This window comes from Dysidea avara, chromosome 1, assembly GCF_963678975.1.
Source record: "Dysidea avara chromosome 1, odDysAvar1.4, whole genome shotgun sequence".
Classification (NCBI taxonomy): Eukaryota; Metazoa; Porifera; class Demospongiae; order Dictyoceratida; family Dysideidae; genus Dysidea; species Dysidea avara.
The window spans coordinates 63,056,671-63,084,192 of record NC_089272.1 but is presented as its reverse complement, the minus strand read 5'-3'; the positions used below and the strand labels follow the sequence as shown (position 1 = coordinate 63,084,192).

The window sequence follows — 27,522 nt, the reverse complement described above, 5'->3', positions numbered from 1 at the left end:
ACTTGCATTTGCATATTCAGCTACAAGCCGCTGCTCTTATCCAAGGGTGGCTCTTATGACAATAATTCAAGGTTGCATGCATTGCTGCTGCTATCCAGGGAGCAAAAGTTGTGTGAGCTGTGGATATTAAGTGGTAAAAGATGGTATCAATTTTAACAAGTTGATGTAGTTCTACTTCTAAAAACCAGGCACCTATGCAGTAAATACTATCTCATTCTAACCAAATAGGCAATTGATCAACCATATATGTGACCGAATTTTGGAAAATTACCCATATGGGCATATTTGACACCTAAAACACTTAATGATTAAATCGCAAACTTTATAGTGAACATCTATTTATTAATGATTGTAAGCCATTCTCAATACCTTAAATTACAAGAAAATTCTTGAAATATTTTTAAAACTGTGCCCTGCTCTTATTAGAAACCCACTAAACACGAAAATTCTATTCATTTCATGTGTGCCCATATGGGTGATTTTCCAAAATTCAGTCACATTTATATATATAATTGTTTATATTCATGCTATTGTTATTATCAATTCAGCTAGACAATTAGATTTGTAAATACTGTAATTTAGCATATTTCTGTTGTAATTCGGTGATTACGTTGCTATGCACTACTAAGGAAGCATAACTATAGCAAACCACTTTAAATAGCAAATTACACACAGAAGTATATTCTCAACTGTTTTATAGTGTGTCTATCATGCTTTCTCAAACAAATTGTTTAGACAAAGCCTCAAGGCTGCCCTTCACTGTCATTCATGTACGTATGGGTAATACCCCCCTTTCAACTTAGAAGGGTATGCTATTCTGGTAGCCTAAGAGGCCTTCAACGTTGTTTTAAAGGTATTAAACATCCATAAAGTTGAAAGGGAAGACCATTTACGAAGTATATGAAGAGTCACCATACCCGTTATTCAGACCGCTGTGAATAAACAACCTCAGAGCAAAGTTTACCTGTGCGGAAGTTTAATACAGACTTCATTTTGCTTTTACTTCTTACATGCAAGTTGCTTTTACCATTTAGCTAATGATTTTGCTCACGTGGGTGCATATGGACAAATACAGGTAGATAGGTAGGTACACACACACACACACACACACACACACACACACACACACACACACACACACACACACACACACACACACACACACACACACACACACACATGCATACGCACACACACATGCATACGCACACACACACAGACGCTTTTCCGAAAGCAATTTCAGGAAACCAGGCATGCACCCACAGCCAGCCGAGTTAAATATGTATGCAATCAGATCAGCATACAGTAAGTATATGCAAGTCAAGCCACCACTAAGTGTTTGTATATGATGCAACCTACCTGCAGTATCATGGTAGAATAATATAGACATGCTATTGCTGACCCAATCGCCGACCTAATATACAGTATACCAGTGCTGTTGAATAAATGCCAACAAGGAAAATGTTAAAGTAATAGGTAGCAAATAGGTTGCACCAGGAAAGATTAAAAATTGTTAACGTTTAATTAAAGTCGTTAAAATTTGGTGTGTGTGTGTTTGTGTGTAAGATCCATTTTGCAAATCTGGTCACTGATAAACTAGTATGTCAGGGGCGGTTTTAGGGAGGTATTTGGGATTTCCATGCAGAAACCCCTTTGGGGCTGGGCTTACTTCAGAACAGCTGTCTAGCCCTTAGGCAACTAGTATTACACTGATTCTTCCTTAACTACAACTCGAATCATACTCACCAATGCTTATATGCGCATGCTAACTGATACTTTCACTATTCTTGCATGCAGTAAAACTCAAGGATCACAAGTATGTTTGAGAGCACAAGATCAAGATACTATAATAGAACAGTCATCTACTCTAATAGAACATTCAGTTGAAACATTAAACAATATGCTAGTTCCATAATTTATATGTTTTTAGAATGCAATTTATCCAAACCTATCTGCAATAATTAGAGATGTATCTTTACAAATTTGTGTGCCTTTCATCTATTTGCACACTACTTATTGACAGTTATTGAGGAATACTGTATTTATGTACACATGCACCGCTGAAATTGCTCTCAAATTCAATATCAACCTTCAAAATTTTCCTGTGAGGCATATATGCCCTAATAATTATTGTGATTTGCGCACTAAGGTGTAGTTAATGATACACCATGAATGTTAACCACCTTGTATGACTTTGCCCGCCCCCTTCCAGCTAGAGTACTGTTCTGTTAAGCTGGAGTACTGTTCTCTACCTATTGACATAGCAGTAAACCTTACAAGACTACAGAGCAAGATATAGAAGGTGATGGTAATAGTGATAATGAAGCAGAAATGCCAAGTAGCTATGAAGAAGCAAATTGATCATGACTAGCTATAAAGCTAGCTAAATACTTAAGCTAATCATTAAGATTCCGTAGACCAATCTATCATAACTAGCTACATAACTATTGGTGGAAACATGACTTATTAAATGCTAGTGAGCATCGGTAGATTAGAAACTCTCAGAAGTAGGTTTTAAACAGTAAGTTTCATTAAATTTCAAGCATTGTAAAATTAAACCCTTGTCAGCGCTGTGCCCCCAGACCCCCACATCCGAGTTCTACTACCACTGGAAACCCCCTTCTAGAAATCCTAGATCCACCCCTGTATATATTGAAAACTTTTATATATCATTGAAAGCTCTCTCAGCGGCAGAGGAAGCTGTCCACAATTGGGGGCGGGACTTACACAATCAGCAACCAGGTATCCCAAGACAGAATGTTCATAGTCCAGTACTCTCTCTCCAATGCCTAGCAGCAGTAGAGCCTACAACCACTTTCTGTATACATTTTGGAGCCCATTTTCATAATTACATATTATGAGTCCTTAACAATGTGTTATGCATGCCTAGCTAGCTATCATGCTAGTTATTCTACATATTGTACGTAGTGGACCCTGCTTACTTCATCCACTACTTACTCTTACTCAGTTGTAGCAACTGTGACACCTTTTATGTTGAGTGATCGGCAAGTTACATGATTTACATTGGAATCAATTGCAATATCTCAGTGATCACTTATTAAATGAAACTTTGGCAGCCTTCCATCAATGTACTGTGCATTATTAGGAATGTTTGATCTTTTCACAAAGTAGCACTGCTACTCTTTAATTAGAATATATACTCCAATACAATTGCTGTTTCTATCCAGTTTACTCACGAAACATGTTGCTCTAGTCCCATACAACTCTACAACAATCAATTATCTTCGGAAACAACATCCCCTGCCGACTGGTCATGTCTTTACAGAGTATAAATTTAACAAATTCTTTACGTGAACTTTAATTGTGTGAGCAAAAGTATAAGAATTGATTGTATTGGATGCATTACGTGATTAGGTTTGTGTCGGTTATGCTGGAAGAATTTTGGCATAATAGGGCATGAAAAGCATAATGCTGGCATAATGGAGCATAATGGGAAAATTTCTGCCACAATAAGTATAACTTCTGTTATAACAGGCTAACCTATTTTGGATGGTGAAATGATTCCTGACAACGAGTAGAAAAATGCACTACAAGTTTACACTGCTCAACAAAATGAATGCTTTCATTGTGGGTTTGAGTTTTATAGGACATGTGTAATCATGTGCCAACTAGTACCAAAGCGTGGAAAAGCAGTTTTGCTGAGCTTCCATTATTGAATTTGGTATTATATAATGTGTCTCATCGTCTGATTTTTAATAAAATGTGATATGATGATTATGATTATTGGGAGCTCGATTGGAAGACAATGCAATAGAAGTTGTGATGATAACAAAGTTAGTGTTGAGTCATATAGCTAGTGAATGTCTGCATGTTGAAAATAGTTGTGTCTCTGCAGGTTTACTGGGGTTAAGGTGGCTCGGAACAGTTTCCATAAGGTTTCAACAGTGTTATGCAAGCAATCACATTAGCTATGAGGCTTAAATATAATCATTACTGTGGTTGACCACCAGTTCCTGTCATTTGTAAATGAATATAATTATGTTGCGTAAGCACACATCATCACAGCATTTAACAAGATCGCCGCGCGCTATTATTGCAAGCCTCCATACAAAAATGAACTAGTTGCCGGTTTTTCAAGATACGACTGTCGAATTTTGGATGGGCAAGCAGTAGTAAATAAGCTGCAATTGTGCGGAAGCCGATTTTTAATATTCGCTTCGACCTGGCAGTGGCGAATTTTAAAAAAACCCGTTTCAAATCTTTGTGTAACATGAGTAGAATTAACATGTAAACTAAAGACCTGGTAGGAAAAGTAGCTCCGCACAATGATAGATAATCAGATAAATAGTGTCTAACAGCGAATCCAGCCCCCTAGCGCCAAGCGCGGAGGAAGAGTTCACTTTGAAGGGCTAAATTTGTAACTTGCGCTACACGCATCCCAGAAGATCAATCAGAAATGATGCATAATATTTTATTTGCATACAATATAACAAAGACATTAGACAATAAAATGTCTATAGGGACTATAGATATGCCCCACGTCCCCCCGCTCTAATATGCCTACAAACTCTGGGGCACATCCCAACTTCAAGCTGTACTGTTATTTGTATGTTGCAGTTGAAGTGACATTTCTCCATTTACATTCTATCATATGAAGAACTTCTCTGCACAAAAAAACATATAAAATAAAAGCATAATACATTTCTGAAAAGCATAAAAACAAGCATAGTAGGTAGAAAATTGGGAGAAATGCCAAAAAACATAATAGGCAAATTTTGGAGTATAATAGACTCAAGCCTACATGTGATTCACTAAGCTGTAAGTTGCAATAAAATATTTTAAGGTTGTACATAAAGCAGACAAGTACAGTATTGCCTACGAAATATTTGTGGGAAATATAATTGTTTCAGATCAAGACATGGTGTGTGTGTGTGTGTGTTCCAGTATTCTCAAGTTTAGCTAGATGGCCAACTAAGGGTATGTGTAACCCACTGTGATTTCAGCCTAGACTGCTTGCTATAGCCAAGGGTATTACTTGACAGGGGACGTAGCCAAGGGTGGACATGAGCGGGCATTTTCACAACCATCAGGCAACTGTGCCCAACCATCAAAAACATGTTCCTTGAGTCGTAGGCATTGTGTTCGTCTATTCAACGAGCTGATAATAGAAAAAAAACTAGATTATTGGAGCCTCCTAGGTCATAATGATCATAGATTATAGTGTATGCAACGATGTGCTGAAGTTAAATATATCACATGATTACGATGAGTGAATTCCCAGGGGTTTTCCCTTTTGGTAAGTGTTTTTGGTGGCGTGCATAGTTAGTAAGTGTAGCTGGATTGATGTCCCAGTTGACCTTGTTTAACTGTAAGGTTCCGTTCTCAAAGCAACCTAAGGCTAAGGCTGTTAATCAAGTCTCAAGTTCAGCTGCAACTGCTGTTACAATGAGTGGTACTGAGGTTTTGGCAAGCCACTTGCGAGGTGAGGTGGGAAGCCACGTGCAAGTGAGTGACAACAATATTGTCGATTTCATGTCCAAAACTCCAGACGAATGTATTAATTGTAATTCAATGTTTTTTACTGCATCACGGACCCCTCTACATTGTTGTACTCCCGATTTTATTAGCACTTCAGAGGAGGAATGTCAAGAATCGATTATAGCTGAGTTCAGTTCCGGTAACGAGGTTGCTGCTAATAATAGACATCACAGTCACAGTGATAGTATGCAAGTTAGTACCATTTCAACTGATTTGTCCGCTACTTCTGTACTTACACGCAGTTCTAGCACAGAAGAGGGTTTTTGTCCTCCCCTTCCTCTAGTTTCCACTACCACTGATGCTGTTACGTCTAGATACCAAGCTAATAATGGCCCAAGAGATATTGCACAAACTCCTGCATTACCTCCTGCACAGCCTATAAACATAAGGTTTCCCTATACTAAGTTTGGCAATACTACTAAGTGTTTTAATCCTGGTAGCACAAGACCAGAGCCAGTGTTTGTGTCAAAAGGTTTCCAGAGCTGGAAATATGCAATAGGCAAGACTGGAGCACTATTCCGTCATGCCAACTGCCATTCGCATACACAGGCTCAAATACCATGGGGGCAGTACAAGGTAAATTCTAAACAGGGCACTACAATTTCTGGCAGGATGAATAGTAATAGGCCTGTGACAATTTCAAACAATTGGTACTACATTAAAACAATTGCAGAGGTATTGTTACTTTGTGGTAGGCAAGAACTTGGCTTGCGCGGCCACAGAGAAGGTAGTGAGTCTGTTAACCCAGGTAACTTTTTAGAGATTCTCCACCTTGTGGCACAACATGATCCACTTGTAAAATGTAGAATAGATAATGGCCCAAGGAATTCCACATACACATCACCTGATATTCAAAATGATATGTTGGGTGTAATGGCTGGATTGATACAGGAGCAGATATGTAACGAAGTTAGAAAAGCTGGTGTTTATTCAATACTAACTGATGAGACCAAGGACTGCAGCAAAGCTGAACAACTAGCTGTTGTTCTCAAGTATGTTGATGTACATACTGCAACTCAGCATGAACGCTTTTGACTTATGTTGAAGCTGAAGCACAAGATGCTGCAAGTTTATCAGTATATATCAGTGCATTGCGTTACCATAAGTTAGGCCCTAGTTCTGGTGTACAACAGCGTATTAAAGCATATGCACCCATGGCTGTTTACATCCACATTGCCTTAATCTTGTTTTGGTTGATAGTGCGAAGTTAGTTCCCGAAGCATCAGAATTTTTTACACTGCTAGAATTACTTTATGTCTTCATGTCCGCCAGTAAGGCACATACAATTTACGATAACCAATAAGCGATGCAGCAGCCCATTCTCCAGTACAGCAATTGCAGCGCCTTTCTGATACATGCTCGGCATGTAGGTTTGATGCAGTAGATGCCATTTGTAACACTTTTGGTGTAATCTTAAGTTCTCTTGAGATTGTCATGCATGACAAGGATACAGTGAAAGCAACTGAAGCAATGGGAATTTATTCACAAATAACATCATTAATAGTCTTTAGACGAATTTTGTTGTGTAAAAAAGGTCTATCTGATCAGCTGCAGAGTACACATGTTAACATGGCTAAAGCTGCTGAATTAGTAATCTCAACTCTTGAAACACTCCAGAGTTTTTGATCAGATGAGGAGAGGAAAAACTTCATCAATACGTGAAAGATGTGGCAGTTTTGCATAGTATCACTGAAGAACCACCAAGTCCTCAGCATAAAAAGCGAATGTCAAAATGTTACGATGTTGGCATAGTATTAGAAGCAACTGGGTCAAGAGAAAGTACTGATAGCAGTCAATCAATGAAAGTCAGTTTTTGCTTTCCAATCTTGGATGCTGTCATAGCTAAGATGCAGCACAGATTTGACAACAAAAATCTGAAGCTTATGAACGTGTTCCAGTGCTGTGCACCTGACTTGCCGCATTTCTTGGACATTGACCATTTGCTGCCTGTGGTTGATTTATATCACCTCAACAAAGAGTCTTTAACGATGGAATGTACCATCGCTAATAGGATGCTCAAGGACAAGGAAACTGCATCTATCAATGATATTTTCTCAGAAATCATTCCACTGAAAGAAGCATTCCCAGTACTGATCAGTCTGCTACAAATTTCACTCACAGTGGCAGCGGCAACAGCTGATCCTTTTCATGCCTGAAGTGTACAGAGTCATACCTATGCTCCTCCATGTCTGAGCAACGATTGTTTAATCAGGCTGTACTTTCCATTGAAAAAGAACTTTCACAAAAACTTTGTCTGGAATTCTGGATGAGGTGGTTGTGCACAAGTTTGCTGCGGAGGACAAAGATGGACAGATAATGCTATTACTGTTCTAAGGGTGCAGTCTAATACTCTTATTTAATAGTAGTTACAGTTGTATACATGGAGCTAGCAATGCACAGGTACTGATTAATGTAGACTGTGTAGTATTTGTAACGATTATTGATTCATCAGTGTAGCCAAAGTTGCAGGGTAATAATATTGTAGCTGGTCACTTGTTTATATGCTGCACTCCTTGCACATGGTGATAAACTTAAATAATTTCATTGCTTTGCCACATACATAGTCCACTTCCACGAAAGTTGGTGAAAAATGACAACTCCTAAATTCAGAACTTGGCCTGACACTGATTGCAGCTGATCATACATAACTGCAACATAAGTATTCATTATATACACAGAACAAATTATAGCCAAGTTTTACCTTTACATGGTAGTGGTGATTCATTGTGACTATAGTCAAACTCGCCAGCGAGCATATCATAATCACTCTCTTGTCCTTTACACGCATTAAACGTTTAGAATATAATACTATCACGTGACTTAATTTTTGAAATGGTAACTGAAGGCGCGAGTGGGAACTTCAAAAGTATCAACGAAGATATACTAACCCTGTAGTAACCCAGGTCCCATGAAGTTCAAAACTACAGCCTATATACGGTATCCTCTGTGTTGGATCCTATGCTAAAGTTAGAGTTGGTCAATGCGGAAGTGGAACTTGTCTTAATAGGCAGCCAGTATTGTTATAGTAACTGTCTGACCAACCAGGTTGGTGGTCCTGAAAATACGCATGGATGAAAGATGATGTGGATAAAGTGAAGCATTTCACTCACCAATAATATTGGCCACTAAATCGTCAGTGACAGCCACACTACTCACAGGCTAAGGTCACCGTTTAGTTGTGTGTAGCTACGTAGTAGCTGCTTGTTTTGTGTGGTAGTTGTGTGTATTAAGTGTGCTATAAACCAGGAAGCCTTGTATTAATTATAAAGTAGCGCCCCTGGCCTTCAGTTGGAACTAGGCGTTAATGTGAACATGGTGTGTCAGTAAGTATACTTTACTTGGAAAAAAATGTAGACTATCGAGCTATTATGTTGAAACAGTCTCTTGCTGTAAGTCGATTGAAAGTCACGTGATGTACGATCGCCGATGGATAGCTAGTAGCCACCTGCAGAGCAAATAGTATAGCTTAGCTAGTTATTTAGTTTATTTGCCACACACATGCACTCATGCAGCATTTTTTTAGAACAGCTAGGTCTTAGGTGCATTTAAAAATTTTTTTTGATTATGTCTCACATGAATGTGAGCATGTATTTTGTGCATGTATATCTGTACCAAGTTGGCTATGCCCAACCATCAGTTTATGGCTAGCTACGCCCCTGTTACTTGATGGACTCAGAGTAAGTGTGAATCTTGGAGTGAATACAATAACCATCGTTATATCTAGCCATTACTGTGGTACATAGCCAGTACTCATAGTCAGACACTTGCCATCGTACCTGCCAGAGTAGCAACGCTTTGAAGGCTATTTTACTAACTCAGTAGCTACATAGCTCAGGAAACTACTCTTACAGAAACCAGGATAAATGAATCATCATTTTAACTACAATACAAAAGCAGTTTGATAGTAGCACTGTGAAAAACAAGGCATGTCATTACCACGTCCCACAAATATTGTGTATAGTCCAGTTGGTAGAGGTCCATTCAAGATACTCTAATAAAGCAGTCATCCTAATACAACAGCCATGCTAATAAAACACTCATTATATGCATGTAGCTGTAACTAAACAAGTAATGCAGCTAGGTAACTCATCTGGAATTAACCAACTATGTATTACTATTTTATTATGTTGTGCAATAATGCATAATTACTTTATTGTATTCTCGGATTTTGTAATTCCTTAATTCTTCAATTACGTTGCTATGCACTGCCAAGGGAGCACTTGTTAAACAAACCGCTTTTAACAACATTACGCACAGAAGTATCTTCTAAACTGTTTTATAGTTTGACTATAGTGTTTTTTCCCACAAATTCTGGATATGCCTCCTTTCCAACTGAAGGGATAAGCTATTCCTGGTAGTCTATGAGACCTGTGCTGTTGTTTCTTAATTGTTCAATGCCTGTAAAACCCGAAGGGAAGGTAGTTTACAAAGTCTGATGAGAGTTGCCACACCTGTATTTCAGACCACCAGAAAGAAACCACAAAGTTTATCAGTGCATAAGTTAATACAGACTTCATTTCACTTTTACTGTTTATGCGTAAAAGCTGCTTTTACCATTAATTTTAATGATTTTGCTCACGTGGGTGCATATGGACCGACATAGATTGGTAGATAGGTGCACACATACACACACTTTTACGAAAACAATTTTAGTAAACCAGGTGCCCGCCCACAGCCGGCCTTTGGCTGGCTGTGGGTGCACGCTTGGTTCAAAAACTAAACAAACTAGTTCATTGAAAATTAAAAATGAAGTACGGATTCAAGCTATAAAAAAGTAGTGAAACAAGAGATGAATGATGGCATTACAACATAGCTCTGTGGAAAAATTTCTACTTTGACATTGAAAAAAAAAACGGTTGTTATAACATGTCAATGTAGGGATTTTTCCCGCAGAACTATGTTTAGGGACCTGCCTAATATGTTCAAAATTTTACCTATTATGCTATGCTGCACTGCTCAAAAATTTACCTATTATGCTCAAGCTTTATGTCTCATTTCCCATGTTTTGCTAATAAATTTGCAGTTATGGGCACATAATAAGTGGCTGAAGCACATCGTTGCTCTTCAAAATGCATGTGACAGAAAAGATCGATATATTCTAATAGAACAGTCAGCTGCCTGATTGTTCTATTAGAGTTATTGACTGTTCTATTAGAGTATATCGATCTTTTTCTGTGATATGTATTTTGACCATCAAGGATTTGCAGTATGGCTCAAATATTCTTCCTATTATGCTAGCATTATGCTCAATGTTTTCAGGCACCTATTATGCTCATAATTATGCCAGCATAATTGGCGGGTCCTTAACTATGTTGTAATGTCATTATTCATCTCTTGTTTCACTACTTTTTATCACTTTGATCTCTACTCCATTTTTATTTTTTAATGTACTAGTGCTTTTATAGCTTACAGTATGTACGTGTTGAGCTGGATCCTCAAAATTTTATAACTTGTGGATGGAATTTCAAATAATCTTGAAATTTAGCCCATTTGTAGCACTGCTTGACCCACTAGAAAATTTCAAAATTATTTTGTTCAAATGCCCAACACAACATTTACAGCAAATCAAAATTTTCCTATGGGAAAGCCATAAAAGTGTTTTATCTATTATGACCCTTTCCCAAACTTGTATAGAGCCAAACCACACATGTCTGTTGTTGACACTTTTACTGTCACCACTAATCATCTGGTTGACTGAAGTACTAGTTTTCTTGAAAAAATATTTTTAGCTGTTTTTCAGGATCCAGCTTAACTTGTATGTACTATAGCATTGGTAGTTTGGTACCTGCTATTCGTGCAGGAAAGATCATGTCCTAAAGTGTAGCATGCATAGTGATGTTATCTTTTGCATGAACCTGATTTCATCATGCAAGCTCATGTCAATGGCGGATTCAAAGGTCATCCTCCAAAAAATAACTTACAAGTTCGAGATGCTCTAATAGAATGGTCAGTAAAATGCTGTAATAGAACAGTCACCGCGCATGACATTATTAAGAATACTTCATAGTTGCTGATAGTATGAAAACTAGCATCTGTAACGCTATCCCATGCATGGGAACACTTAACCTACTAAGCAAATGAAATGCACATGATCTTGTTGTGTATGCCATTCTTTAGGCTCATAATTATAGGTAGGATCATTCCATACCAGATCAACAAAAAAGATCCGGACCCCTTTCAATTTTCATGAAATTTGGCACAAACATGGATCCAATCAAGAAACTGTCTCACACCAAAATTTGGCTCATTTCATTGGTCTCCCTTTAAGTTATGACCACTCAAAGTTTCTGATGAAAATTTTATTTTGTTTACACATCTTCAATAAAATGGCCATAACTTTGCTTGTGATTGATGTAGACACTTCTGGTTTAGATTTGTGAAATGCGTATTAAATTATCTTTCAGATGATATATAATGTTTTATAATTGTAAAAGGTCAAACCACAAATATGTAGCTTTTTCCTTTGATCTTAATTTTCAAATATATATATATTCTTTAATTAAATGTATTTTTGGTTTACATGTTACTCTACTACCCATCATTCACCACTGTGAGTTTAAAGTTGGGACCAATAGTAGATCATGAGTTATAAGCATTAATGTGTAGCCTTGTAATCACTGCTGTTTGTATGTTATTAATAATTATGTGTATAGTAATTTCCAATACCAAGTGCAAGTAACCTTATATAATATGTCACAAATCATTTTATGCATTGAAATAGTTAGGGTTTGCATTGACAAAGGCTTGTTATAGTGAAGCCATACTAACAAAGCCACTTTTAAAGCTAAGAAAGTTGGTGCAATAATAAGGCTGCCTAATAAAGGAATCACTACTTTTATTTTTGCTGTAAGTTCAGTGTCCTATATAATAGAAGTGGTCACTATAACAAGGTGGTCTTATTATAGAGTTAGCTATATTTATAGGAGATTTACTGTGCAACTAATGATATTCCAATCTATTCTTCAATCTTACTGTGTAGTAATTATGTTGCCACAGATTATGATGATAGTTTCCAATCTTATATGTGTATATAATAAATATTATAGTAACTGCAGGATGCCAAGAACACAGTTATTCATACGTATGTATATACATGTAATGTGCTACTCTAATGCAACTAATTGAAGCAACCACCTAGGTATTAAGACCAAGAAGTTTTGGATACCACTAACGCATAGCATTTCGATTAACCGATTTCATTTAAAGTTGGCCCTTATAAAGAGGTGGCCGCTAATATATATTCCACTGTATATCACTTTGAATCAATACTTCGATAGAGCATGCCTACTACTGACCACTTTAAGACCATCTTTAGATATTTGTACCTATAAACAATGCCTTTGCTGGAAAAATGTACACTTTGAAACCACTACGCACTGTCTTACTCATCAAAAATTTGATGGAATAGAGTGGAACCCATAACCTGTCTTAGTGGCCACCTGTATAGAAAGGCCACCACTCCATAAGGGCGAATTATTGCCTATACACTTATGCAACTGTATTAAGTAGCTACCTGCACATTAAGACTCAGAAATTTTGGCCCTATAAGGTAACTGGCTTAAACTCCATACATCAAGACACACGGTAGTGTGTCGTGCGGCCAAGAAATAGGCTTCAACAGTATACCGGTATATTTATTTGATTTCGATATCAGTTGCACACCGGTAGTGTTTATTAGAATATCGAAATATCGCGCATGCGTTTAATAATATCACGTGAGTTATTGTCAGCAGTTTGTATTGAACAAACATGGCCGACTCGTCGTGTACAATCGTGCCAAAGAAGAAAGTTGTGTCACCTGTTTGGGATTATTTTGGCCTCCGTGCAGATAGCGAAGGGAAGATTATTGACGATGGTGTGGCGGTGTGTCGCCAGTGTAACGGCAACGTGCGAGCAAGCGGAGGAAATACATCAAATTTGCTTTCACACTTAAGGACTCACCACCCGTCAAAGTACACTCTAGTGTTACAAGCCCAAAGGGAGAAAGCGAAAGAATCGTCCACCGCATCTTCGTCATCTACCAATGCCAGCCAAGCTACGCTCCCTGAGTTATTTCACCTTATTCCAACTTGGCAGGATCTAGAAGTATTGGAGTCGATGAAGGCTGCACTAGGGCAATTAGATGATTTCACAGACATGTTGTCAGGTGAACAAAAAGTTACAGTGTCTTCGATCAAACCTGTATTACACGTTTTGAAATCTAAAGTGCTTAAAGTCTGTGAAGGTGATGCTAATTTAACCAACTCATTTAAACAAAGGGTTTTGGATTACCTACTGAACAAGTACGATGATAATGATGTTGACGAGCTGTTGAATGTCTGCACTTACCTTGATCCAAGATTCAAGGGAGTGTACATTGAAAATGAAGTTGATCTTGCTTTAGTAAAGGATCGTTTGGCTAGAGAAGGCACAGAAATGATTGAAGATCAAGAGGGGGTTTCTGAACCAACTTCTAGTTCCCAGTCATCATCTGCGGTATCTGACCCTAGTATCAAGAAACGTAAACTCTCAGGTTGGCTCAAAGAGACAGTTGAACTACAATCATCATCCAGTACTCCTCAAACTCCAGATCAGAAAATAAAAAAGGAAATCGAAGATTATCTAAAGTTACCAATGTTAGATGCTGAAATGGATCCTCTGCAGTGGTGGAAGGTTCACATGGTAGTACTTCCCACCATGGCTAAACTGGCACAGAAGTACCTCAGTGTGTGTGCTAGCAGCTCACGTTCAGAGAGAATCTTTAGTTGTTCCGGCAACATAGTTTCTAAAAAGCGAACTCTTTTGAAACCAGGGAAGGTAAACATGTTGGTTTTTTTTTAACAGAAACCTTCACTAGATGTTGACTATACCTACCTATCATCTACATGAACTACTATAAGAACTCATCACAACTTTTTTACAACTGTCATGATCAACTTATAACTTTTACAACTGTCATTTACTTACAACCTTTACAACTGTCATTAAATTATACTATAATTTTTACAACTTTTATATCACTAATCACTACACAGTGTTACTTGTGATACCATGCAGGCCTGTGGGTGTGCAGATTACAGGCATATCATGTATGTGTGTAGAATTATACAGTTTATGTGATATACCGGTATATCGTGATACATTAGTACTATCGAAACCGGGTATAATTTTTCCAATACCGCCGAACTTTACCAAGAAACCCGGCGACCACACCATGAGTATATTTACAGGAAGAAAGAAAACAGCTTTTTCACGCATGTATAGCTCCATGGTGCCTTCTCCAAAGCACACCATTTCTGCATTTTAGCTGTCCCCCAGATAGGGTACGCTACACAGCAAATTTAATTAAATTCGCAACAGCCATTTGCGAGATATAGGCGTCCAAAATGTCATTTTAATTTCTTCTTATGCCGTACGGGGGCTTCGATTTCTTTTCGCACACTTTGCAAAAATTGCTATAAAATGCAAACATGTAACTCGATTGCCTTGATCTTTGGCACAAATGAAGAACATGTAACGGTGGATTCACGTACCAAGTTTGTTGTAAGTCTGAGTAATATTCAAGGAGTTATGGATGTTTATTCACGTAAAAACAGATCAAACTTCTGTCACGGCTACAATAACTTGAAAATTGGTGTGTAGATAGGCTGATCATCGTAGCAGTGCCTTTTGATAGTTTGAATAGCAATAGAGGTATAGAGACAAAGTTATAAAGCAAAAACTAAGCAAGTGTAAAATCGCGGGATCGAGATACTCTAATAGAGCAGTCACCACGGGGTAAAAAGGGTGTGCAAAAAATGTCGGAAAAAAAATTTACCAGAGTTCGAACCAGGGACCTTCATACCTAACACCTGCATCCTTAACCACTGAACCACTGCTACCTTGACTGATCACCTCACTTAATTTCTGCTTTATAAATGAAATTTCTAGTTGAAATCTGCTTATAATCAACGTTTGTAATTTCATAGATCTACCAATAGAAGTTCTAGATTGTTCTAGAACATTCTATGTATGTTCTATTAGAAATCCTCCAAAAAAATGTACACTCTATTAGAGTATTACAATAATATTATCAAAAATTGAATTAAACCATGCAATGAAATACATTTATAAGTCTGTCTTCAATAATCATCATTGTATCTACATAGAAAAGAAGAAATGTGAGTAAAAACAGACCTCAAAGTCAGTCATAGGTTGGTTTTGGGGCCTTATAAAGTACAAAAAGGAGTGAAATCCACACAAAAACAGCCAAGCTGTGAAAAAATGGTGCGGCCTTAAGAAACCTGGGTGAAAAAAGTTGTGAAATCAAAAGTGGCGGCCAAGAAATGGCTGCAATGATGTTAATGCAAAAAAAAATTAATAATGGCTGTGTGCATTGTTAAAATTTATTAGCATTAACATCATTGCAGACATTTCTTGGCTGCCGCCTTTGATTTCACAACTTTTTTCACCCAGGTTTTTTAAGGCCGCACCATTTTTTCACAGCTTGGCTGTTTTTGTGTGGATTAACTGTATCATGATGAATTTACTAAGATATAGCAATGTAGCTCATAATTTGATTCTATATTGAGAATCGTAGCATCATAGAAATGTTCCATAGAAATATTGCTATGTGTCACATTGTACAAAAGATTCACTACAGCAATTGCACACTGATACATATCTATAGCTTTAAGTGAAATACATCAATAATTGATTAAAGAAAGGGTCAAGGCAATTAACTTCAAAGTTAAATCATGTAATAAAGAAGACTGCTGTAGTAAAAGTTGAGGCTGAAAGTGGTGCATATTGCATGATTCACATGTAACTCTGACATGCAACGAAATCTGATGCATTGATATCAGTACACAATTGAATCTTTGAAGGTGTAAGTTAAAAAGATTTTAAAGCCACTCTACTACATCAGTCATTCATTACTAAAAGCTCTAGTAGATAACAATATTTGAAACATTCATGCCTGTGTTAACAACAAAGAATGCAGCTACAAAACATCATGTTTTATTTGTAAGTGTTCCAAATTACAGTGGAACTTGTCTTAGCGGCCACCTGTAATGTAAGGCCACCTTTCTGTTAAGGGCCAACTTTAAATTGTTCTAGTAAGACATTTATACACATTGAACTATATAAATAGCCACCTGCACTTTAAGGCCAAAAAACTTTGGCCCTGACTGGCTTAGACAGTTTCCACTATAGCTACATTTGTGTATCAAAATATGTACATGCATATCAACAATCAGCATTAAATGCTAACAGTAGCAGTAGTAGTTACTGTAGCTAGTGAAAATGTCAACATTTCACTACAGACTTGGCGTCATAATCAGAAACAATATGTACCACTCTGCGTGGGCAGTTCAAAGGCACCGCCAGTGCCATAATTTGTATATTGCACTGCTGCAGACCGCAGCGAGTGCATTATAACTTATAACGCACTGGTTGCGGTTTTGTAGACCACAACGAGTGCATTATAAGTTATAATGCACCGACCGCAGTGCAATATACAGATATCGCACTGGCTGCGGTTTTGTGCAGCATAGCACAAGTGCCGGTGGCGAAGACCACTACGACACCTCACCTAATAGATGGAAAGACACTACACAGATCACTCGAATTCTTTTATAGCCTGACATGTAAAGGTCGATTGTGGGCCATAACGTCACCAATGCGTATAATGTTTACAAGCAGCCAATGGCGATCGAAAAAGCCAACGCGGGTGGCCACAACTCTAGTCTACATATATATAAACGTACTTATACACCTTACTAGTCTGGTGCCATCTTAGCCCAGATTAAACTGTAGTCCACTTCGACAATGACTCAATAAAACAAATATATTCTAAATAATACTAACCTTTACGTTCGATTGTGGTAACCAGTTTTGTCATGCCACCAGATTCGAGTTTATCCAGTGTGAATAGTAAGAATTAGACTAATATCATTTAGTAGTTAGGTTTTGTTTACTTAAACCGTCTATTTAGCTGCTTTTTTTTCGCTCGAGAGAATCACTATGGCAATTAGTCTGGTGCTTAGTCTATATGGCACGCTGGCATGCTGAGCACTACATGATGAGAGTGGAACAGCGAATGCAGGTTAGTGATATAACCCATAGCATACTAGCTTTCAATATCTCAGGTGGCTGCAGTACTGCAGGGGGAACGTCATCCCAACGTCAGGCTTGGTTACCCACAATCGATGTTAGAAACCTGGCCTTTATAAGTGTTACAGCTGTCTTGTGAGACTCTCCCTACCTATTAGGTGAATGGTACATAACAGTTATACAACGTGCACTCGTGCTCTGCCTGTATAAACGCACTTGCCTTCGGGCCTGACGGCCCTCAGGCTCGTACGTTTATATCAGGCAGAGCACTCTTGGCCGTTGTATAACTATATAATATACAAGCTTGATAAGGCGTAAATTACTTGAGTGTATGTATTTAAGTATGAGCTTTTATTGGATTTCTTACAAAACATAAACAAATTAACCTTACTTACAAACTAACAATGTATAAATGATTGTGACATAGTATTATATTACTTACTTGCAATTGGTATTGCATCTTTGCATATCTGAACCATACAAGCAACAGTGATTACAAGGCTACACAATAACACTTATAACTCATGATCTACTATTGGTCCCAACTTTAAACTCACAGTGGTGAATGATGGGTAGTAGAGTAACATGTAAACCAAAAATAAATTCAATTAAAAGAATACATATTTTTAAAAATTAAGATCAAAGGAAAAAGCTACATTTTTGTGGTTTGACATTTTCCTTTGTGCAATTATACAACATTATATATCACCTGAAAGATAATTTAATAAGCATTCAAAAGTTTAACACAGAAGTGTCTACGTCAAAGTTATGGCCATTTTATTGAAGAGGTGTAAGCAAAATGAAATTTTCAACAGAAGCTTTGAGTGGTCATAACTTAAAGGGAGACCAATGAAATGAGCCAAATTTCACGTGAGAAAGTTTCTTGATAGGGTCCATGTTTGTGCCAAATTTCATGAAAACCGAAAGGGGTCTGGATTTTTTTTTGTTGATTTGGTATGGAATGACCCGCTAGCTACCTGAACTACTCATGGCTACCATTCTTGGCCCACTTATAAAACAGTTTATATTTGTACTAGTAATAGCATGAATAGCAGTGAAATTTGGGATAAATACCACAAGTGTTGCATTGAAATTTCCATTTTCAATGCAACAAGAGTGGTATTTATCCCAAATTTCACTGCTATACCCATGCTATTCCCAGTTAATACCATACTCGCTGCATATACGCATGCTGTGCATTAGCATTGCTATGTAGGCAGTTTGTCACTATGTACTAAACACGTGTCAACACTAATTGGTGTTACATTGTTAACATAAACTCTAGCCAATGAAATTGCAATTACAACTTTTTCACTGCTACCAGTGAAATACTGGATAAATTTCACTGCTACTATTGAGACTTTTGTATGGGCAGTGAAACAGGTATGGTATTAGTGCATAAACCACTCTACATTAAAATTTTCAGTTCTGAAACATGAAATACCTTTAGCTTTTAGAGGGCTGTGCCCCCAACCCTGCTCCATATACCTATTACCCCGGTGCACACCCTTGCCAAACCCTGGATCTGCTCCTGCATGTAATGGTAAAAAAAAACAGGTATATAACTAAACAGCAGAATAGAAAACATGCAGACAAACAAACATGCACCCAATTGGTGTACATATCAAAAGTGCTACTGTACAGTTTTCCAACAGTCTGTATGCTGTGAATCAATACCAGAGTACTATCACTTACTATGAGCAAAAAAATGAAATTAGAATAGGAGCTATGCACCAAAAAGGTAAATAAAAATCAGGTTAGGGGGTCTTGCTCCCTCTAGACAAAGTCTCTTCCCCCTTAACTTTTATGCAATAGTTTAAAGTGCCTCAGGATGCATCAGGAGCAATCTATGAGAGTCTAAAATGCAAAGTTTTCCTGGAGCAGCTAGTACTTCAGAATGTACCAGAAACAGTTTAAAATACAAAAATTTCTGGAGTGGAATGTCACATTTTCAGGTACCTGAGAACACACCAGAAGCGATTTACGAGAGTCTAAAATGCAAGATTTTCTGGAGTGGTATGTTATTCTCAGGTACTGTACCTGAGAATGCACCAGAAGCAATCTGACAGTCTAGTGGGCATAGCCCCTAATACCATGCACAGAAAAGTAGGCAGTGAGGTACTTATACTACCATCCCCCTTACTGTGATAAAACTGTATTTTGCCCCTTGGTCATATAGATGAAGGCCTGAAAATAAAATTGTGCCAATGGAATTTGGACCTGCAGACTAACCACAACAATTTCATGGAGGTACTATACCAGTTAAGCTGTTTGTCCTGTGGTTTGCTATGGAATGCAGTAATCAATGCAGCTGAAGTTTTCTCTGTAGTGCTCCAAATAACGTTCGACAACCGGGCATTATCCGGACAATACACGGAATGTCTGGATAAGTTCCTATTTATCTGGACAAATTGTCCAGACACAAGAGAGCCAGTGAAGATACTGCTAACAATGGTTGTGGAAGTGTGTAGTAGCAAAGAAAACGGTGGATAAGTTGGTTTCTGAAATGATAAAAGTCTTCGGACGATATGATGGTTGCAGTTTGAACTTGGGTTTGAAACAGCATCTGGTTATCCAGAACACATGACCATGCAAAAAATGTGAAGCTTGTTGTAAGTGTAATGATAAGCTCTGCTCAATGCAACACTATAGGCCGGCCTTTATTGAAGGCACGACCTATATATTTGTGCTTTGATCATCAAGGATCACACGGCAACCAATATGCACAAGCGAGCAATGGCATTGGAGGCCAAGGAGGCAGCCAGTAGCTTGATGGAATATGCACCAGTTGTAAGGGCAATGGCTCAAGCCAACCTTAGTGAGGCTGCCAGGTTGAAGATTAAAAGAAAAATGGATATTGCTTACACAATCACGAAAGAAAATCTTTACTATTAAAGATGGGAGTTATTTTTGAGTTAGAATGACTGTTAATGACCATATCACTTACTGTAATTATCAGTGTAATAATACATTCAATAATTGTAACATTTTATTGTGATAACTCTTATTTGTAAGATACAAATTGTCATTGTACAGTAACACAAACTGATCAGCTCTTGTTCCCTGTCAAAAATATAATTAATCATACATCTGTATATGGTAAAATGTGATTCACAGGTTAAACTTACCCTTTCAAAATGCTTTCAGATGTAATCTCAAACGTTGTAATTTTTAAACTTTTCCTGAGGGGGCATGCTCCCAGACCCTCCTAGAATTAACAAGCTTTGCATGCTGAAGTACATTTTGGATGTGACTGGACAACCACAGTTAATGACAGGTCATTGGTGACTTTGTCCAGACATTTTGATAGCAAAATATTTTTACACTATTTCAAGCACTGTTTTTGTGCATCGTGGCCTTTAATGTTCTGTAGTGAAATAAGGAAAGCATGTAGAAGCTTGCAATAAACTTTGTGAGGTAGCCACATGATGAGTGTTTTATTTTGCATGTGAATTGTGTCGATACTTGTTCAGATTGGTGAGTAAGTGTCATCAATAGCTGACACATGACACATGAAAAAGTATGTCATGAAAAGGTGGCACTGAAAGTTATTATTGGATCTGGACTTTTGGGTTAATGGTTCTGTGTGCTGACGGGCTGTTTGTCTATGGTTTTATAGGAATGTAGCTCAAGTTTTCCTCTTCAGTAACATCTTCAATGTGGTGTAGGAAACGAATGAAAGCACATAGCAATTTGTAAGATGATGATGAGCACTTAATTTTGCTAGAGTGTCATATCAATATGTGCTTTTTTTGTTAAGTTAGCAGTGTGATGAATGAGAATGCAGATGGACAGACAGCTTTTCAGCTTTATATTATAGACATATTTTTAAAACTTTCCATAAATGCCCATGATTTTTATCTCAAATCACTCAGTAACTAAAATAGAGGGTAGCATAAGGTACCAAAGTCATGGACTACCATAAGTCATGCAGTTCCCACTTCTCTATGTTATGTGTCATCAAAATACATAAATTTATAGATGCTGGTGACTGTCTTCTAACCATGATTGATGGGAAATAAGTTGCAAAACATGCAATCTCATGATGAAAATGACACTAAAACGTAAAGGACATTAAATAGGCCATGATAATTGTGCAACTTAAGGTGTTGTACTATGTCACAAAGGAAGCACTATTATTATTATTATTATTATTAACACTTTACAGTGACCAGCACTGAAGGTCTACAGCAACATGTGCTGCAGCCTTAGGATTACCTAACCTAATTTCAAGTACTTAGACTTAATGACTTATAGCTGGAAAGGTGTAACAGAAAAGGGGCCAAAGTAAGGAAAAAAATCCCTCCAGCCCCAGGATTCGAACTGCAGGTCACCCAATGTCTAGTCGGGGCCACACTCAGTCTTCCTCCAGGAGGGATGGATTTTCTTCCTTAAACCTAAAGTATTTATTATTAACACTTTACAGTGACCAGCACTGAGGGTCTACAGCAACATGTGCTGCAGCCTTAGGATTACCTAACCTAATTTCAAGGACTTAGACTTAATGACTTATAGCTGGAAAGGTGTAACAGAAAAGGGGCCAAAGTAAGGAAAAAAATCCCTCCAACCCCAGGATTCGAACTGCAGGTCACCCACTATTATCAGCACTAGGAATTGTCGATTGTTATTGTATATAAATAGTACCTGCCATGGCTTATCGTTTTATCATTGCATAATTATGGATTATCATTGAACACTCAGCTGGGCAACACTACTAATTGAACCAGCTCTGGAAATCACTCCACACTTTAAATGCACAACTTAATGTGTCAGCACACAACTTTTGCTAACTTTTGACATTTTTAAAATGCTCGATGGCATGCAAAACAGTTATCCTTGCCCTCAGACAGTAGTACCACTAGGTAGCCCTCAAGGCACTAGTCACTTGTACAAAGTGTGAATGATGTTACTAGTTATACAGTGACATTGTGAGGGTGATGCGAAAGGTGCAAAACTCACTTAGCATGGTTTAGTGCTATTGTTTTTCAATAGTCATTTATTGTAGTATCTGCTTTACCTTATATATTAGTTTTCATTTTTCTCTTTTTTTTCTTTTTTACCTGGATACTATCACTTGCATTGAATTACTAATGATTGTTAACTACTACGTATGTCTCCCATGATCCAGCAGTAAATAAAGTAGTACAACAGCTGCTAAAGATTACTACACTGCTGATACCAGAATTGGCATGCAGATAGAATGGTTTATTATTTTAACTATCAATACTGAAATGTGTCAATATCGTGAACGATAGTCCAACTCAAGTAATAGCAATATCAATATGCGCATTGTATTGCCCAGCACTATTAAATGTGACCCACTGAGCAAAATCCAGTCATTTTTGTACATTCCTTAAATTCCATTTTATTACTTCTCTGTTATCTATAATAACAAAGGAGTGGACTGCCAAAGTTTGATGAATGGTCTTAGAGTTATAGACAGTTGGAACAGGAATAAACTCGATTTGTACAGCAATACAGCAAATATATTACTTAATTGATCATAACTCACAACTGTTCACCATGAATTGGTAAGTGTTTTCCCTGTACATCTCTGTGTGGACAAAGAAAGCCATTTCAACAATTAAATGATGACGGTAAAGTTTATTTCTACTACATCGTAAATAAGCAAGCAATAAACAAAGTTTTATGATCAACAGTTTACTTGTTAACAACCAACGTTTTATGATTATCATCATCATTGCTTTAATGCTTGTATTAGCATGCTTGAATCAAACTAATTAAATCACTTTCGATTGTACTGGCCACTCCTATTGAACAAAACGAATGCACAAATCCCTACAATATTATTGTTTAAATGCACTGATGGTGTTAAAATTTTTGTTTAGTAGCTACAGTTATGCATGTGTGACTATTCTATTAGAAGATCGAACATCGCTGTTGTACTATGGTGACGGCTTTATGTTGAGTGGGCCTCAGCTTTCTGGACTATATATGCTGTATGTAATGTGCATGGACTTTCACAGCACCATGCTACCAACAAGAGGTGTGAACTTATAATTAATCTCTATGGGTACAGCTAGATCATTAAGTGGTGTGTCCTTTGATCATTATTATCCAGCTAGATCATTGTGATAGTCTCCTCTCTACACCAGGAAACATGCAAGCTCGAGGTACTTGTCATTGACTAACAGCAATTCATTCAAATGATTGGCAAATAGAAGGCACTAAATACAACATTAACAGCCTATTTATACTAAAGTATACAGAAAATTCTAGAACTGGCCAGATCAGCATACACTGTGCCACAAAAATCATAAAAACAGTAAACAATGTTCGGTTCTTGAACGGCTTCCAGTGGCCTGTTCCAACACACTTTGCTTGCTCTCTCACAATCGTAAAGTGGTTGATGTTATAGAGGTACACATGAAGATAACCAGCATGATGGGAAATTAAAGGAAAGGCAATGTGCAGAGGGTAGACACTTATCAGAACCCCAAAATGCATATCCCACACGTGAGTTAGATATTGTGACAAAATAATTATGGTGGCTGTACAGTGTATCGTACCTTGCGACTGTGGTCTGAGACCAAAAATTGGGTTTTGGCACACAAATCAATGTTGGTATGCGTATAGGGTTTTGTTTAGATTTAATGGTATAACTGACATTAGATATGCTAAACTCTTCTGTAAAGGTGGTTTTTGTCACATAAGATATTTCCAGGATGGTTTAGAGGTAGCATTTTGGCGGGCGTGTGTCACTTTTGGAGGATCCCAACTATGCAGTACTACCATACTGTATAATACACATATGTATAGATTACGGTTATTATGCATGCTTGAGAGTGGAACCCCTTTCAAATGCCCAAATCCACCACTCACTGAGGTTGGATGAGCCAAATTTTGAGGACCAAACCACTCTAACATTAGATAATTAGTGCCAAATGCAATACTCACAGTTGTATTATATGATTCTGAATCAATTGATGGATGCACTGTAGGTATGCTGACATCATGGGGAAGAAATCAAATTGATAGCATCAAGATTCTCCTACAGGAAGCCTGGTCAAATATACAGTATCTTCAAAAGAAAGAAGAGGCCTGTGATGAGACTGATTCTAAAGACTGGCTAAAGTTTCGCAGCATAATGTTTGATTTGTATAGTGTACTGGATTACACATATTATCTTTATATTGTCACTTTGTGGGAAAAGGAGAGCCTGACCATGTTAATGAAGGTTGGAAATGTAGCATTCCTTTCAAATCTGGTGGAGTCAAGACTTCAAACTCTACTTCACAAGATGGAAAAAGGAAGTTTTTAAAGGAACAGCTAAATATACTTTTTACTGGTAATTCAAAAAAGGAAAAAATAGGAGAAAAAACACATTTTTGGAAATTGATTGGAGACACTATTCTGAAAATTCAACCTACCCAACCGGTCAATGATGATGGAAGTCCTAATGGTGGAATAGATATATCTACAGTTGATCAAGAGAGTTTTGCTATCTTGCACCATTTCCGCAATTGTTGTACTCATCGAAATATCATTCAGTTTAGTTCTGGGGAGGTTTTTGCAGAAATCAATACTGAAACTGAGACTGTTCGATTTTTAAATGGTAGACCACGTGATAAGCCAGGATACATCACTCGTAGTGCTAGTAAAGGATATTGGATAGCACTACCTAAACGTGTAATACGAAAAACAAGTGGTGAATATATAGGGCATAAATTGGTCCCTGTAGTTCTCAAACAAATATTCGATTTTGTTGTAAAAACCAAGGATGAACTTTTATATTATGCTTTACTTATCCCTAAACCTGATCATATCCACCAACCCCAAATTTTATTTCCTTTTCCACAAGTTCAAATTAAATTACAATACAATGACTATATGAACTTGAAAGATACTTTTGTACAGCAGATGAGAGCAAAAGGCCTCCAAGTTGATGATAACTATGAAAATCATACTTATAAACTTAAAGTAAAACAGACACGAGATGACGATAACTATCTACTACATCTCTCTAGTGAACTTGAAAGAGAAGAAGCTGTGAAAGTTGTTATGAAGGAGTGCATTCATTTGGGCATAATAAAGTGCAGCTAACATTTAACTTTGATACATGTAGCTAGCATTGCATATATTTTTACTGTAGCTAACAGTAATTATAGTTGTACTATGTATGGTTTTATTACACAATAAGTCAATGGTTTTTGTCCATGCATATCATGCTTTTAGATTTAATAAATTGAGGTTAACATAATTATTTTCTGTACTTGTGTCATAAAGAAGGAGCAGCACACAGTTTTGAATGTTGTAAGTGCATGCTTGCATGTATATCATTCATTAGATTAGAGAGTGAACACATGTTGTTATTATATCCCCCCCAGACTTCAACTCACTCCACTTAGTTGATGCTTTAAAGAGCACAACAGGTATAACTGCTATACTCGTCATTGATGCTGTAACCAGGACACCATTCCTAATGGGTAATCACTATACCGAAAATTAGTTCTGTGACTGAAACTTCACTTTAAGAATGTCAAATTTCAGTGTTTTTGCAAACTGCAGGTTGGGGGGAGCTGTAGCTCCCCCTTTCCTTTCTAAGTTAGTAATTGGCCAATGAAACCCTAAACTTTCTATGTGTATTAAAAGCAGACTTAATTTAGGAACTATACATCATTACCAACACAAATAATGTCTATGTAACTATACCTACTGTTCAACTCTGTTCCAGGAGAGTATAGCTCCCTTTTCCTCAAGAGTCCTTCAAGAAAAGGTTGTGATTGTGGGCTGCATATTTAGTGACAAAAGTTTTAATTGTCGGTTTTGTTTTATTCAGATGATTAGTGGTGTTTTCCACTATGGCTAAAAGAGGTGATTAGTGTGGTTTTTATATTTTAAAATTAATTTATTATATCATTCAAATGGGTAGGGTTATCAGCTTCAGTATTATATGTAGTTACCAACTCAGCCATTTAGCAAACTAGTCTTGGTATAGTATTTTTATAAGGCAACTATAACACTTTATAATTAATTTTGTCTATGAGTGTAAAATCTGACCTCATGCTGTGGGTTATGGTGCTGGTATTTGTAGCTAGCTATAGATTAGTCTTCATAATTATACCATGGTCAGCAGATCTAGAAATAAGTTGACTATCACAACTTACAGCAAATTCAGAAAGCCCATAAATGCAATTGCACTTTCCTAAGGATTTCCAGTGGATTAGCTAATAGCTACTAGTGCCATTCACTACATTCTGCTTTTCAGTACACTATTGGTGTTAAGGGTATCAAAGTGTCATTAAGGCTAAGGAGCATGCATACTAATAATTGTGACGTTCAACACCACTACTACTTAGCTATACATGTTTCTGCCTCTGTTTAGCTAAACATGTTTCTGCCTCTGTTTAGTTATACATGTTTCTTCCAAACATTAATGACATTATCCCACAAAGGCTTCCCCTATTGTCTGGCTTTGTTTGATCATGGGAGTATTTAAAACAGCATCCTTCATGCAGACTGCAAAACGATCACAGTCAAACTTGTGTAGTTTGTAGTCATAGTCACCCATTATTAATGTTGATGAATCCTAGATGGTCTTTAGAAGATGATAGCCTAGTGTTCCATAAAAGAGTCTGCCTTGAATCTGTTGAAGTTGAGAATGGGGTAAGCATTTTCCACAATTCTTCCAACTTCATGATGTGTGAAATAATCTATACTCAAACCTTCCAGTGGGATCCTGCAACATTGTTTTTTATCAGTACAGTTAAGGCTGTTGAAGCGGAGCTGATGCATTATGGTGTATAGCTAGCTATATGTGACCAGGCCTGCAAAAACAGGGCATGTGGGCACAAACTACACCCCACCACTCTGCAAGTCATATCTCAATATTGGAACAGAATATTTGCATTCTGTATCTTGCATCATAATGCCAATTAAATGCTTACTAAGAGCTGGAAATTGGATTGCCATAGCATAATGGTAGAACAG

The 27,522-nt window shown here is 37.3% G+C and overlaps 1 protein-coding gene across 2 annotated transcripts in view; it reads left to right on the top strand.

Moving 5' to 3' along the window:
* LOC136240349 (uncharacterized) overlaps positions 1 to 25,792 on the top strand; it is a 46,068-nt gene extending 20,276 nt beyond the window's left edge. For both annotated transcript variants that reach the window (XM_066031299.1, XM_066031307.1), the window contains exon 4: positions 24,534 to 25,792. In XM_066031299.1, coding sequence (XP_065887371.1) covers positions 24,534 to 24,853 — 320 coding nt within the window. In that variant the 3' untranslated portion in view covers positions 24,854 to 25,792. The remainder of the gene's footprint in view (positions 1 to 24,533) is intronic.
* Positions 25,793 to 27,522: the final 1,730 nt, after the last annotated feature.